We start from the raw sequence: 13,276 nt of genomic DNA, 5'->3' as shown, positions 1-13,276 counted from the left end.
CACGCTTATTAACAAGAAAAAAGCTGCAGCTTTGTCTTGCAAGCCCTCCGACTTTGGGATCAAACGGAGCCCAAATCCCAAGGCCGTGGGAACGCTCCACGCGACTCCTTGCGTCCAAACATTCGCTCAGACTGGAATGGGATAATCCACCGAGTCGGGAACGGCGGTCCCCACATTACATCATACGTTTTTGTGTTTGATACTGAAAAGTGCAGAAAGGACGTCACTTTTAAACACTTTGTGTGCATAATTTAAGCGCCGCGTGTAAACAATCGGCTGGCTCTATTGGCGCATGATGAAAAAGTATTTACTTCTATAGACCTCCGCTTCCTGATCACGCTCGAGCGAACGAGGAAGTGCCGTCAAAGAGCTCGTTCTCGACACGTACTTTGTTTATTTTCCACCGACAAGACCGTTATAGATATATATTTTTTTGTCCAAAAGACAGGATGTGATCATCACAGAGTGCTCCTCCATACATTCTATGTACACACTTGACTTTGCATCCACAGTGGAAAGAAATGCATTGTTGGTCCTATCCTTTGGATTGGCAAACAAATAGAGAATAAAAGGTTATAACCTTTTAGAATGGGATTTCACATGATGGTTTAGGGAAAGTGTAAAAGGGAAAAAAACAAACCGTGATCTGCAGAAAGAGCAAAGGCCATAAAATACTACTTTATGTACACTAAAATGCACTCTACTCTTCCACTGCTTCAGTCCTGATTGTGTGCACGTTTGCTCTTCGGTGACCCCCCCGATGAAGAGGATCCACATAAATAAAAAGACGGGGCCACGCGGTGGCCAGAGACTTTGCTTGCATGACTGTCTTCCACAGTCCCGGCGCTAAAAAGAGGGGGGGGGCGTCACACCGCGGAGGCGGACTGGCTGCTGTAGTCCGTGGAGTCCATCTTGAGGATGTAGGGGATGATGCTGTCGATCTGCACGTTGCCGATGAGGCCGGCGAAGAAGAGCTCCTCCGTGACGGCGGCGCTGATCAGGCGCAGGGCGGGGAGACGCAGCAGGAGCTTGGACAACCTGGGAGAAACCACATGCTTGTTATTCGACGTGCAAAAGGAAACGTGTGTGGTCTACACAAGATAATAGGCAGTGTTGGAAGGAGCATATAACATACTTAAATAAATACATTTTAATTTATTTTTTATCTAATACAAAGTAACTGCATTTATTTTATTTGTATTTTTTTTCAAAGCTAAAAACATAAAATGGAGACCCAAACAACAAATCATGCATCTCCACAGTTGTTTTGTTTTTAACTATAAATGACCAACATTTAAGATACAAATAAAGTCAAAATTACTATTTTTAAATGTTCTACTTAGTATGTTTTGGTCCAAAAATTAAGAACAAATAAGTTTGCTTTCTTTGGTATTTATTTTAATCTACAACCTAAATAAAATGCACTTTTACAGTTTTTTGGACTAAAACCTAACATGTTCACATATATAAATGCTGTGTGATTTATTGTTTATCTAATAACTGCATTTTTTTTAAAATATTTTTTTTCAAAGCTAAAAACATAAAATGGAGACCCAAACAAGAAATCATGAATCTCCACAGTTTTTTTGTTTTATTTTTAACTATAAATGACCAACATTTAAGATACAAATAAAGTCAAAATTACTATTTTTAAATGTTCTACTTAGTATGTTTTGGTCCAAAAATTAAGAACAAATAAGTTTGCTTTCTTTGGTATTTATTTTAATCTACAACCTAAATAAAATGCACTTTTACAGTTTTTTGGACTAAAAACTAACATTTTCACATTATAAATAAATGCTGTGTGATTTATTTTTTATCAAATACAAGGTAAGTGTGTGTTTGTTTTGTTTTTTTCCAAACTAAAAACATAAAATGGAGACCCAAACAACAAATCATGCATCTCCACAGTTGTTTTGTTTTTAACTATAAATGACCAACATTTAAGATACAAATAAAGTCAAAATTACTATTTTTAAATGTTCTACTTAGTATGTTTTGGTCCAAAAATTAAGAACAAAGTAAGTTTGCTTTCTTTGGTATTTATTTTAATCTACAACCTAAATAAAATGCACTTTTACAGTTTTTTGGACTAAAACCTAACATTTTCACATATAGAAATGCTGTGTGATTTATTTTTCATCTAATACAAAGTAACTGCATTTATTTTATTTGTATTTTTTTTCAAAGCTAAAAACATAAAATGGAGACCCAAACAACAAATCATGCATCTCCACAGTTGTTTTGTTTTTAACTATAAATGACCAACATTTAAGATACAAATAAAGTCAAAATTACACTTTTAAATGTTCTACTTAGTATGTTTTGGTCCAAAAATTAAGAGCAAATTATGTTTGCTTTCTTTGGTATTTATTTTAATCTACAACCTAAATAAAATGCACGTTTACAGTTTTTTGGACTAAAACCTAACATGTTCACATATGTAAATGCTGTGTGATTTATTGTTCATCTAATAACTGCATTTTTTTTTAAATATTTTTTTTCAAAGCTAAAAACATAAAATGGAGACCCAAACAACAAATCATGAATCTCCACAGTTTTTTTGTTTTATTTTTAACTATAAATGACCAACATATGAAGATACAAATAAAGTCAAAATTACTATTTTAAATGTTCTATTTAGTATGTTTTGGTCCAAAAATTAAGAACAAAGTAAATGAGCTTTTTTTGTTATTTATTTTAATCTACAACATAAATAAAATACACTTTTACAGTTTATTGGACTAAAACCTAACATTTTCACATATAGAAATGCTGTGTGATTTATTTTTCATCTAATACAAAGTAACTGCATTTATTTTATTTGTATTTTTTTTCAAAGCTAAAAACAGAAAATGGAGACCCAAACAACAAATCATGCATCTCCACAGTTGTTTTGTTTTTAACTATAAATGACCAACATTTAAGATACAAATAAAGTCAAAATTACTATTTTAAATGTTCTACTTAATATGTTTTGGTCCAAAAATTAAAAGCAAATTATGTTTGCTTTCTTTGGTATTTATTTTAATCTACAACCTAAATAAAATGCACGTTTACAGTTTTTTGGACTAAAACCTAACATGTTCACATATATAAATGCTGTGTGATTTATTGTTTATCTAATAACTGCATTTTTTTTCAATTTTTTTTTTTCCAAAGCTAAAAACATAAAATGGAGACCCAAACAAGAAATCATGCATCTCCACAGTTGTTTTGTTTTATTTTTAACTATAAATGACCAACATTTGAAGATACAAATAAAGTCAAAATTACTATTTTAAATGTTCTACTTAGTATGTTTTGGTCCAAAAATTAAGAACAAAGTAAATTAGCTTTTTTTGTTATTTATTTTAATCTACAACATAAATAAAATACACTTTTACAGTTTATTGGACTAAAACCTAACATTTTCACATATAGAAATGCTGTGTGATTTATTTTTCATCTAATACAAAGTAACTGCATTTATTTTATTTGTATTTTTTTTCAAAGCTAAAAACAGAAAATGGAGACCCAAACAACAAATCATGCATCTCCACAGTTGTTTTGTTTTTAACTATAAATGACCAACATTTAAGATACAAATAAAGTCAAAATTACTATTTTTAAATATTCTACTTAGTATGTTTTGGTCCAAAAATTAAGAACAAATAAGTTTGCTTTCTTTGGTATTTATTTTAATCTACAACCTAAATAAAATGCACTTTTACAGTTTTTTTACTAAAACCTAACATATTTGAATATATAAATGCTGTGTGATATATTTTTTATCTAATACAAAGCAACTGCATTTTTGTTTTTCAAAGCTAAAAACACAAAATAGAGACCCAAACAACAAATCATGCATCTCCACAGTTATTTTGTTTTATTTTTAACTATAAATGACCAACATATGAAGATACAAATAAAGTCACAATAACACCTTTAAATGTTCTACTTAGTATGTTTTGGCCCAAAAATTAAGAACAAAGTATGTTTGCTTTCTTTGGTATTTATTTTAAGCTACAACCTAAATAAAATGCACTTTTACAGTTTTTTTGGACTAAAACTTAACATTTTCACATTATAAATTAATGTCGCATGATTTATTTTTTATCTAATACAAGGTAACTGCATTTTTGTTTGGTTTTTTCCAAACTAAAAACATAAAATGGAGACCCAAACAACAAATCATGCATCCTGACAGGTATTTTGTTTTGTTTTTAACTATAAATGACCAACATTTGAAGATACAAATAAAGTCAAAATTACACTTTTAAATGTTCTACTTAGTATGTTTTGGTCCAAAAATTAAAAACAAAGCATGTAACATCACATTTGTTTTATTTGGTATTTATTTTAATTTACAACCTAAATAAAAATGTATTTTTACAGTTTTTTGGACTAAAACCTAACATATTTAAATATATAAATGCTGTGGGTTTTTTTTTTTTTTTTTATAATCTGATACAAAGTAACTGCATTTTTGTTTAGTTTTTTTTTTCAAAAGTAAAAACATAAAATGGAGACCCAAACAACAAATCATGCATCCCCACAGTTGTTTTGTTTTTAACTATAATGACCAACATTTGAAGATACAAATAAAGTCAAAATTACACTTTTAAATGTTCTACTTAGTATGTTTTGGTACAAAAATGAAAAACAAAGCATGTATGTTTACATTTGTTTTATTTGGTATTTATTTTAATCTACAACCTAAATAAAAGTTTTTTGGACTAAACCCTAACATACTTAAAAATATAAATGCTGTCTGCTTTTTATACAAAGTAACTGCATTGGTTTTTCAAAAAGTAAAAAGATAAAATGGAAACCCAAACAACAAATCATGCATCTCCACAGTTGTTTTGTTTTTAACTATAAAGGCATGGTAAAGTTAGCTGTGGCAGGTGGTGCAAGCGGAGTGGTGCGACTGGTAATACAAGAGAGAGAAAGAAGGTGCGAATCTGGTAACAAATGAAGGAAGAATCAATTCCCAAGAAAAACTGCATGGGCTCCATCGTCTGGCGGTGGTTTGGCTTCAAGCGGGAAGATGTTGAACAGACAACCGTAATAGGTCAAGTGTGCGGCAAAAGCGTTGCTACAAAAAGTAGCGGCACTACTAATTTGTAGCATCATTTGAAAAGTCACTCGCTAGAGAATGAAGAGTGCTTGAAACTCCGCATGTCAACATCTCCGGCCGGTGCCACACCCAACCAAATGCGAAGCATCCAATTGAGCCTGGCGTCTTCCATTTCCAAATCAACACCGTATGAAAAAAATAGTCAACAACAGAAGGAGATAACGTCCGCAATAACCTACCACATAGCGAAGGACATAACACTATTTGATTTGCTATGATGCAGCTCATTTTTATTTTACATTTTTTGAAATATCTTGTGTGACATCATGCATAAAAGCACACTTTATTTGTTTTAAACTATTGTAGTGGCGTTCTGTGTACAAAAAGTGCACTTTAATTTAGTGTTGTTTTGATATGTCATCTTAGTGACATCATGCACAAAAGTGCACTCGTAGCTTGTTTTAAAATGTCTCTGACAATCTTGCACTTTCTGTTTTGAAATGACACGAATGTTTGTGCCACTGCTTAGTAACTGTTTAATAAATACACTTTTAGTTGTGATTTCCTTCTCTGCATGAAAGTTTAAAATGAGCATATATTAAAGGGAAACTTCGGTTTTTTTCAACCTGGGCCCTGTTTTCATAATTTTTTCTGTATATGTGAGTGCTGGATAAAACATTTTTTGAGGTCGCGCCAGTATTGAGCAGGGCAGGCAGCCTCCAGCCCAGCTAACGCTCGTACACAGGGCAACTGGCTCTCGTCAAAATTCGGCCTATAAACATGCATTTTTTTCACACTGACAGGCTCAGATAGTTACAATGAGTGTCCGACAACATACTAGAAAGGAGAAATTAACGTATGTCTCTACCTTTAGCTGGAGATCGCTGTTTGTTGTGAGCTGTGTCCAAATCTCACCACGCTACAAATCTCGTTCCGAAATCTCGCGATAACTCGCGACAAAACACCGGTGGAAAAACAGTTACCTGACTGAGGTGAAGAGAGACGACCGAAGTGATTTTGTATTGGACTAAGTTACCGAAGACTGTTAGTTTAGTTTTATAGAAAAGGATAAAAGTAAAACAATGGTTCGTGAGTGCGCATTTCACCTCAGTCAGGTAACTGTTTTTCCACCGGTGTTTTGTCGCGAGTTATCGCGAGATTTCGGAACGAGATTTGTAGCGTGGTGAGATTTGGACAAAGCTCACAACAAACAGCGATCTGCAGCTAAAGGTAGAGACATACGTTAATTTCTCCTTTCTAGTATGTTGTCGGACACTCATTGTAACTATCTGAGCCTGTCAGTGTGAAAAAAATGCATGTTTATAGGCCGAATTTTGACGAGAGCCAGTTGCCCTGTGTACGAGCGTTAGCTGGGCTGGAGGCTGCCTGCCCTGCTCAATACTGGCGCGACCTCAAAAAATGTTTTATCCAGCACTCACATATACAGAAAAAATTATGAAAACAGGGCCCAGGTTGAAAAAAACCGAAGTTTCCCTTTAATGCAGTATGAAGAAGAATGTTTTAATGTAGACACATAGAACCATCATGCTGCTGTGATTATATGCATCAAGTGTTCATTCAAGGCTAAGGCAAAATATCCACATATATATCGTGTATCGTGACATGGCCTAAAAATATTGAGATATTAATAAAAGGCCATATCGCCCAGCCCTAGTTAGTCACAAAAAACATTCATGAAGTTTGGTTCTGTTATGAATTTATTATGGGTCTACTGAAAATGGGTCAAAAGTATACATACAGCAATGTTAATATTTGCTTACATGTCCCTTGGCAAGTTTCACTGCAATAAGGCGCTTTTGGTAGCCATCCACAAGCTTCTGCTTGACTTTTTGACCACTCGTCTTGACAAAATTGGTGCAGTTCAGCTAAAATTGTTGGTTTTCTTCAGCATTGTCCACACGTCTAAGTCAGGACTTTGGGAAAGGCCATTCTAAAACCTTCATTCTAGCCTGATTTAGCCATTCCTTTACCACTTATTTAAACTCATGACGTCTCGCGGGCGGGACGCACTGGTAGTTTGGACACACCTGGTCTCGCAACAATATGGTCCAAAACACACATAGAATAGCAAAAACAGCAACAATGATCCAGCGATTCATGAATACTGCAGCTCCTCTTCTTTAGTGCTGATTACTAATTCCACGCATTTGTCACCAGTGCAGTGCAACGGTCCAAAGCAGAAAATACAAAATAAGAGTCCAGTGTTTCCCATAAACTGCCAAGATACCTGTGGCGGTGGGGGCGGGGCTATGGGCGTGGTCACCATGACATCATTGAGTAATTTGCATAATTTACTACAATGATATGATTTTCTCTAAAAAGGCTCAAAAAATTTATACTTACTAATTAATAATAACAGTTTTGTTTTAAACGTCCATCCATCCATCCATTTTACAATATAATTACAACACTTATGTACATATTTATATACAGATTTGAACAATAAGTTATTCACTGCGATATATTTATTAATTGTGGTTCTTACAAAATATATATCTTATAAAATATAAAAGCTAAAATGTCTCTTAAAGCTCTGCCCCTTTAATTAGTGCATACTAAATCATTTAACTTTAGCCTACTACTACAACCATATTATTTACCAGCAACATAAAGTGAAACAGAGGCAGAGGTGTCCTGCCACAGTCAGTAACAAATAAACATAAAACAGTAGTGGTCAAATACAAATAAGGCAACAAGAGAAGTATCCTACACTTCTCTTTTGTAAAGTAAATCTGAACAGCCTATATGGGCATCTACATCAACTATATGATTTGCCTAAGAAAATTGGACAGGACAAAAAAACCAACTTTTTTTTTGTTTTTGTTTTTTTAAATTTGTGGTGGACGTAATTCTTTCGTGGCGGGCCGCCACAAATAAATGAATGTGTGGGAAACACTGGAGTCTGACAGGAAATAACAATAGAAGAATGGAAAGCAAGACAATAAGTTCAAAAGAGAGATGTCCGATAATATCGGACCTGCCGATATTATCGGCCTATAAATGCTTTAAAATGTAATATCGGAAATCATCGGTATCAGTTTCAAAAATTAAAATTTATGACTTTTTAAAACGCTGCTGTGTACACGGACGTAGGGAGAAGTACAGAGCGTCAATAAACCTTAAAGGCACTGCCTTTGCGTGCCGGCCCAGTCACATAATATCTACGGCTTTTCACACACACAAGTGAATGCAAGGCATACTTGGTCAACAGCCATACAGGTCACACGGAGGGTGACCGTATAAACAACTTTAACACCGTTACAAATATGCGCCACACTGTGAACCCACACCAAACAAGAATGACAAACACATTTCGGGAGAACATCCGCACCGTAACACAACATAAACACAACGGAACAAATACCCAGAACCCCTTGCAGCACTAACTCTTCCGGGACGCTACAATATACACCCCACAGTCCCCCAACCCCGCCCACCTCAACTTTCTCATGCTCTTTTCAGGGAGAGCATGTCCCAAATTCCAAGCTGCTGTTTTGAGGCATGTTAAAAAAAATAATGCACTTCCTGACTTCAATAATAAATATGGCAGTGCCATGTTGGCATTTTTTTCTCCATAACTTGAGTTGATTTATTTTGGAAAACCCTGTTCCATTGTTTAATGCATCCAGCGGGGCATCACAACAACATTAGGCATAATAATGTGTTAATTCCATGACTGTCTATATATTGGTATCGGTTGATATCGGAATCGGTAATTAAGAGTTGGACAATATTAATTTAAATTAAATTAAAATATATTGTTCACAGGATATAGTGAACTGCACTAAGAGTCAGTGGGTTTGTATGTGTATGTATATGTATACTATGTATACACGCTGTTGTGTCACATTCATAGTTACTTGTTAAATGTGTGTTGTGGATATACATGTATGTATGTATGTATATATATATATATATATATATATATATATATATATAATATATATATATATATATATATATATATATATATATATATATATATATATATATATATATATATATATATATATATATATATATATGTGTGTACGTACTTATATATGTATATGTATTTATATGACATAACTTTTTTATATACTATTATTATTATTATTATTAAACATACAGTAAGTAATAAGAGGGGTGGGAGTACATAAGTTTTTACTTCTTCTCACTCCTTTTCGGATATGTTTACATTAATGTTTATTTTCATTTCTTGTTTCTTTTGCTTTTTATTATTACTATTATTATTATTATTATTATTGTTTTTGTTATTCATTCTTGAATGGCTTTTTTGTTGTTTTTTTTCAAAATTTGTTGTTTTTGTTTTGTCTACATATTCGAAATAAACATGAAAATGAAATGAAATGAAATTAAATGAAATATCGGCAAAAAAGCCATTATCGGACATGTCTAGTGTGTAGTGTTTCAGCTTGCATTTCATTTGGAGCTGTGATAAACATACTTTTAAGTTAAATCTATAAAACTGTGTCCTGTAGTTTCTTTCTGTTAGTACGATACAGTGAAAATCAGCATATTTCAGTTGTAGTTGCAAACGGAAAGTAATCATGATTAATCCGATAAAAATTGGATATCATTTTACGGTATTAAAAAACAAAATGCGTCAAATAAATCAAGCCTATGTCTTCACACAAAAGGAATCGTCGCAGAATAAGAGTTATGTTCTATTGTTTTTGTCCACATGTACCAATGTTGTGTGGAGTTGATTTCAGTGTCCTACAGTGTTGAAATGTGTTACTCACCGATAGGAGTCCTCTGGGTATGTCCTGGTTACGTAATCCTGCAGCTCCATGTAGGCCTTCTCCTGGAACCTCTCAATCTGTGGCGTATTGTCTATGCCAGGATGGTCTGATACAAACATAGAAAACATAAATGAGCACCTGCAACAAATGTTTCATGACAGCTTAGACGACGCTCACCAGGACTGAAGAGAACAATGGCTTTGAGGAAGGCGTATTCATAAGCATCTGGAGCCAGTTTGGACATGCTGTTACAGAACTCCTGCAACCTCCAGATGTGCTCCATTACTACCTTCACCCGCTCTTGGGATAACTTGTCTGTTGGACATCAGAGGTGAGAACATAAACATGATGTTGAAATGGATAGAAAACATCCTTCCATACAGCTTTTTCAAGGGCAAGAACTTCACAGATGTTTAGCTTTTCTAATTATTACCTATTTGTGATCCAAGCTAAGGAGTTTGTTTACCTAAACCGCAAAAAGGACGGGGCATTAATTGGAAGCAGGCGATAACTTTATTCTTACTAGTTATGCTGACGACACACAGCTGTACATTTCCATGTCTACTGATGACACAAGACCAATTGGTACTCTTTTTAATTGCATTTCAGATATTAAGTCCTGGAAGGCAGATACTTTTTCTACAGCTTAACCAGGACAAGACTGAAGTTTTAGTCATTGGCCCTAAGGCCCTGAGAAACATATCAAAACTACAATCATTGTCTTTAACTGCATCACTACAAGTGAAAAATCTGGGCGTCGCTTTCGACTCTGACCTTAAGTTTTGTACCACATATAAAATATAACAAAAATAGGTTTTTATCATCTTAAGAATATAGCTAAAGCTAATGCATGCTTATATTACAAGTCGTATACATTATTGTAACGCCCTGCTTTCTGGTCTTCCTAAAAGGGTTATTGCGCCTTTGCAATTACTCCAAAATTCCGCGGCACGTGTCCTGACGAAGACCAGAAGGCGGGCTCACATTACACCAGTTTTAAAATCTCTGCATTGGCTCCCCGTGTGTTTCGGGATCAATTTTAAGGTTCTTCTTTTAGTTTAAAAATGTTTTTATGGTATTGGGCCTTCTTATCTTTCAGATTTGCTTTTACCCTACGATCCTCCAGCACTCATCTCCTAAATTATTCCAAAAGTCCGGACACAAAGTCACGGGATGGCATCTTTCCACCATTATGGCCCCCCGCCTATGGAACAGCTTGCCGGAGGACCTCAGGGCTGCTGAGAAAGGTTCATGTTTTTAAGAGCGGGCTTAAGACCCACCTTTTCGATTAGATTTTTACCTAATATTAATTAATTCTAATTCTAGTTTTTATGTTATTAGTTAAGCAAGATTTTATTTAGTTCTATATATTTATATTTAGTTTTTTCCAATCATCAATCAATCAATGTTTACTTATATAGCCCTAAATCACGAGTGTCTCAAAGGGCTGCACAAGCCATGACAACGACACCCTCGGCTCAGATCCCACATCAGGGCAAGGAAAAACTCATATTTATATTCATATGTCTTACTTGTATTTTATCCTTTATCTCTACTCATGGTTCTTATTATTTTATAGGTTTTTGTATTTTTACTTCCCAACTCAGAGGGAGCCATCTGCTTCAGGGGTTATCAGCCTTGCTGTGGGGGAGCTTTGTGTTCAGCGTCCTGGTGGCTGTGGTCTGATGACCTACTGGTGTAGATGGCTCCTATGATAGTGTTTACTCACATGTCTCCTTTGTACTCAGCCTCGCATTCATTTATTCATATAGTTGCACATGTGTGTATGTTTATTGTGAATGTGATAATGGGGGATCTGTGTCATTGGGGTATGGTTTTTTAGTTTGTAAAGCACTTTGCATTGCATTTCTTTTATGTATGAAAAGCGCTATATAAATAAAGTTTGATTGACTGATCTATTATACATTTATTCTTAATCATATTTTTTACAATATGTATAAGTTTTATTATTTTGTACTTTTCTGCATTCCTCAGTGGAAGCTTTCTGCATCAGGGGTTCTATCTGCCACAGCTGTGAGGTTGCTTTGTATCAGCATCCTGGTAACCGTGGTGGTAAGCTTCTGGTGCAGATGGCTCCTGTGATAGTGTTTCCTCACCTGGCTCCTCTGTACTCAGACATGCATTCATTTGTATGCGTGTGACGGACAATGGGGGGAGGCGGGTCATTGGGCAATTGTTTTTAAGTCTGTAAATCGCATTTGAGTTACATTTGTTTTATGCATGAAGGCACTTGATAAACAAAGTTTGATTTAAGTTGGCTGTAGTGTATAGACTACAGCGCAACAAAGCTATAGAAAAATGGGGCTGAATTCGTACCTATCCCAACTTTCCAATACCTAAATGCCACATTGTGCATGGTCGTTTAATGTCAAATAGCTGCATGTTAATTAGATGTGCGAGCTCCAGTAAAGACGAGGACTCCCACCTTCCTGCAGGCTGGTCTGCAGATGACTGATGATGGCACTTAAAATGGTGCCGACGTTCATAACATTGGAACACTGGGCCAGGCCCAAAGCAAACAGCTCGTTCCAGCAAGCTTTCATCAAGTTGATGTCGTTGTCGTCCTGATTGCTGTGAACACATCACAACGAGGTGAGCTGCGGTGGATGCTGTGGAAAAAGGAGCATCCGCGACTTACCCTAAGGCTTGGAAGGCAGGTATGGAGCGTGCCCAGTGCATTGAGAGAAAAAGGAGGCGCGACGCGGACTCACAGATGTAGTTGATGTTGAGGTACTCTGGCACGGGCACAGGCATCATTAGCTGTAGGGGCGCAGACAATAACATGAGCAAAGCAATGTGACACACGAGGACTGTCACGGTGTTCATATCGTGCTTTTACTTTGAAGGGAATATGGTTGTCGGAGAGCAACGAGCCTTCCAGCTCCAACACCGGGCCCGACTGGTCTCCTGACATCAGCTGCATGGTGGCCTCCAGGTTGGTCGCACAGGAGCCATCTGCGGTGTGCAGGACTTTGGCCAGGGTGTCGAACGCCCTGGACAACATTATGTGGTGAGAAGTATGCCATTGGGGTTTTTTTTCTAGTTAGCAGGATTAGGCACAAACTACATGGCCAATTTCTAATAAACTTCCTGGGTGTATATTGTGGTGCAAATCCAAGTAATGTTGAGTTAGAATGGAACAATTCCGTCCAACCCAAAAAACAAAGGGTAGAGTCCTGTCTATTTTTGTCATCTTCCATTAACCAGGAAGTAGCCTGCTACTAACAAACGGATAAATGGTGTAGCCAGGGGTGCAAATTAACACTCGCCAGTCGCCATTTGCGAGCTATTTTTAGCTTTGGCGAGTAAAATATTTGCCTAACTTGCCACGCTGGCGAGTTGAAAAAGTGAGGTTCACAACAGCAATAATGCAGCGCTTACCGGTACCTAAAGCAACACGGAGATCATTATTTTACCAAGCACATAT

General features: G+C 35.7%; 1 protein-coding gene across 2 annotated transcripts in view; it reads right to left on the bottom strand.

Annotated features, from left to right (window-relative positions):
• Positions 1-374: 374 nt before the first annotated feature.
• Positions 375-13,276, bottom strand: part of nr2c1 (nuclear receptor subfamily 2, group C, member 1) — a 32,313-nt gene continuing 19,411 nt past the window's right edge. For both annotated transcript variants that reach the window (XM_062043058.1, XM_062043059.1), the window contains exons 9-14: positions 12,689-12,842; positions 12,488-12,609; positions 12,275-12,420; positions 10,006-10,143; positions 9,829-9,934; positions 375-1,038 (exon numbers count right to left, since the gene is read on the bottom strand). In XM_062043058.1, the coding sequence (XP_061899042.1) occupies positions 867-1,038; positions 9,829-9,934; positions 10,006-10,143; positions 12,275-12,420; positions 12,488-12,609; positions 12,689-12,842 (838 nt within the window). In that variant the 3' untranslated portion in view covers positions 375-866. The remainder of the gene's footprint in view (positions 1,039-9,828; positions 9,935-10,005; positions 10,144-12,274; positions 12,421-12,487; positions 12,610-12,688; positions 12,843-13,276) is intronic.

Source organism: Entelurus aequoreus, linkage group LG03, assembly GCF_033978785.1.
Source record: "Entelurus aequoreus isolate RoL-2023_Sb linkage group LG03, RoL_Eaeq_v1.1, whole genome shotgun sequence".
Classification (NCBI taxonomy): Eukaryota; Metazoa; Chordata; class Actinopteri; order Syngnathiformes; family Syngnathidae; genus Entelurus; species Entelurus aequoreus.
Note: the sequence above shows the minus strand (reverse complement) of the source record. Positions and strands in the feature narration are given on the sequence as shown.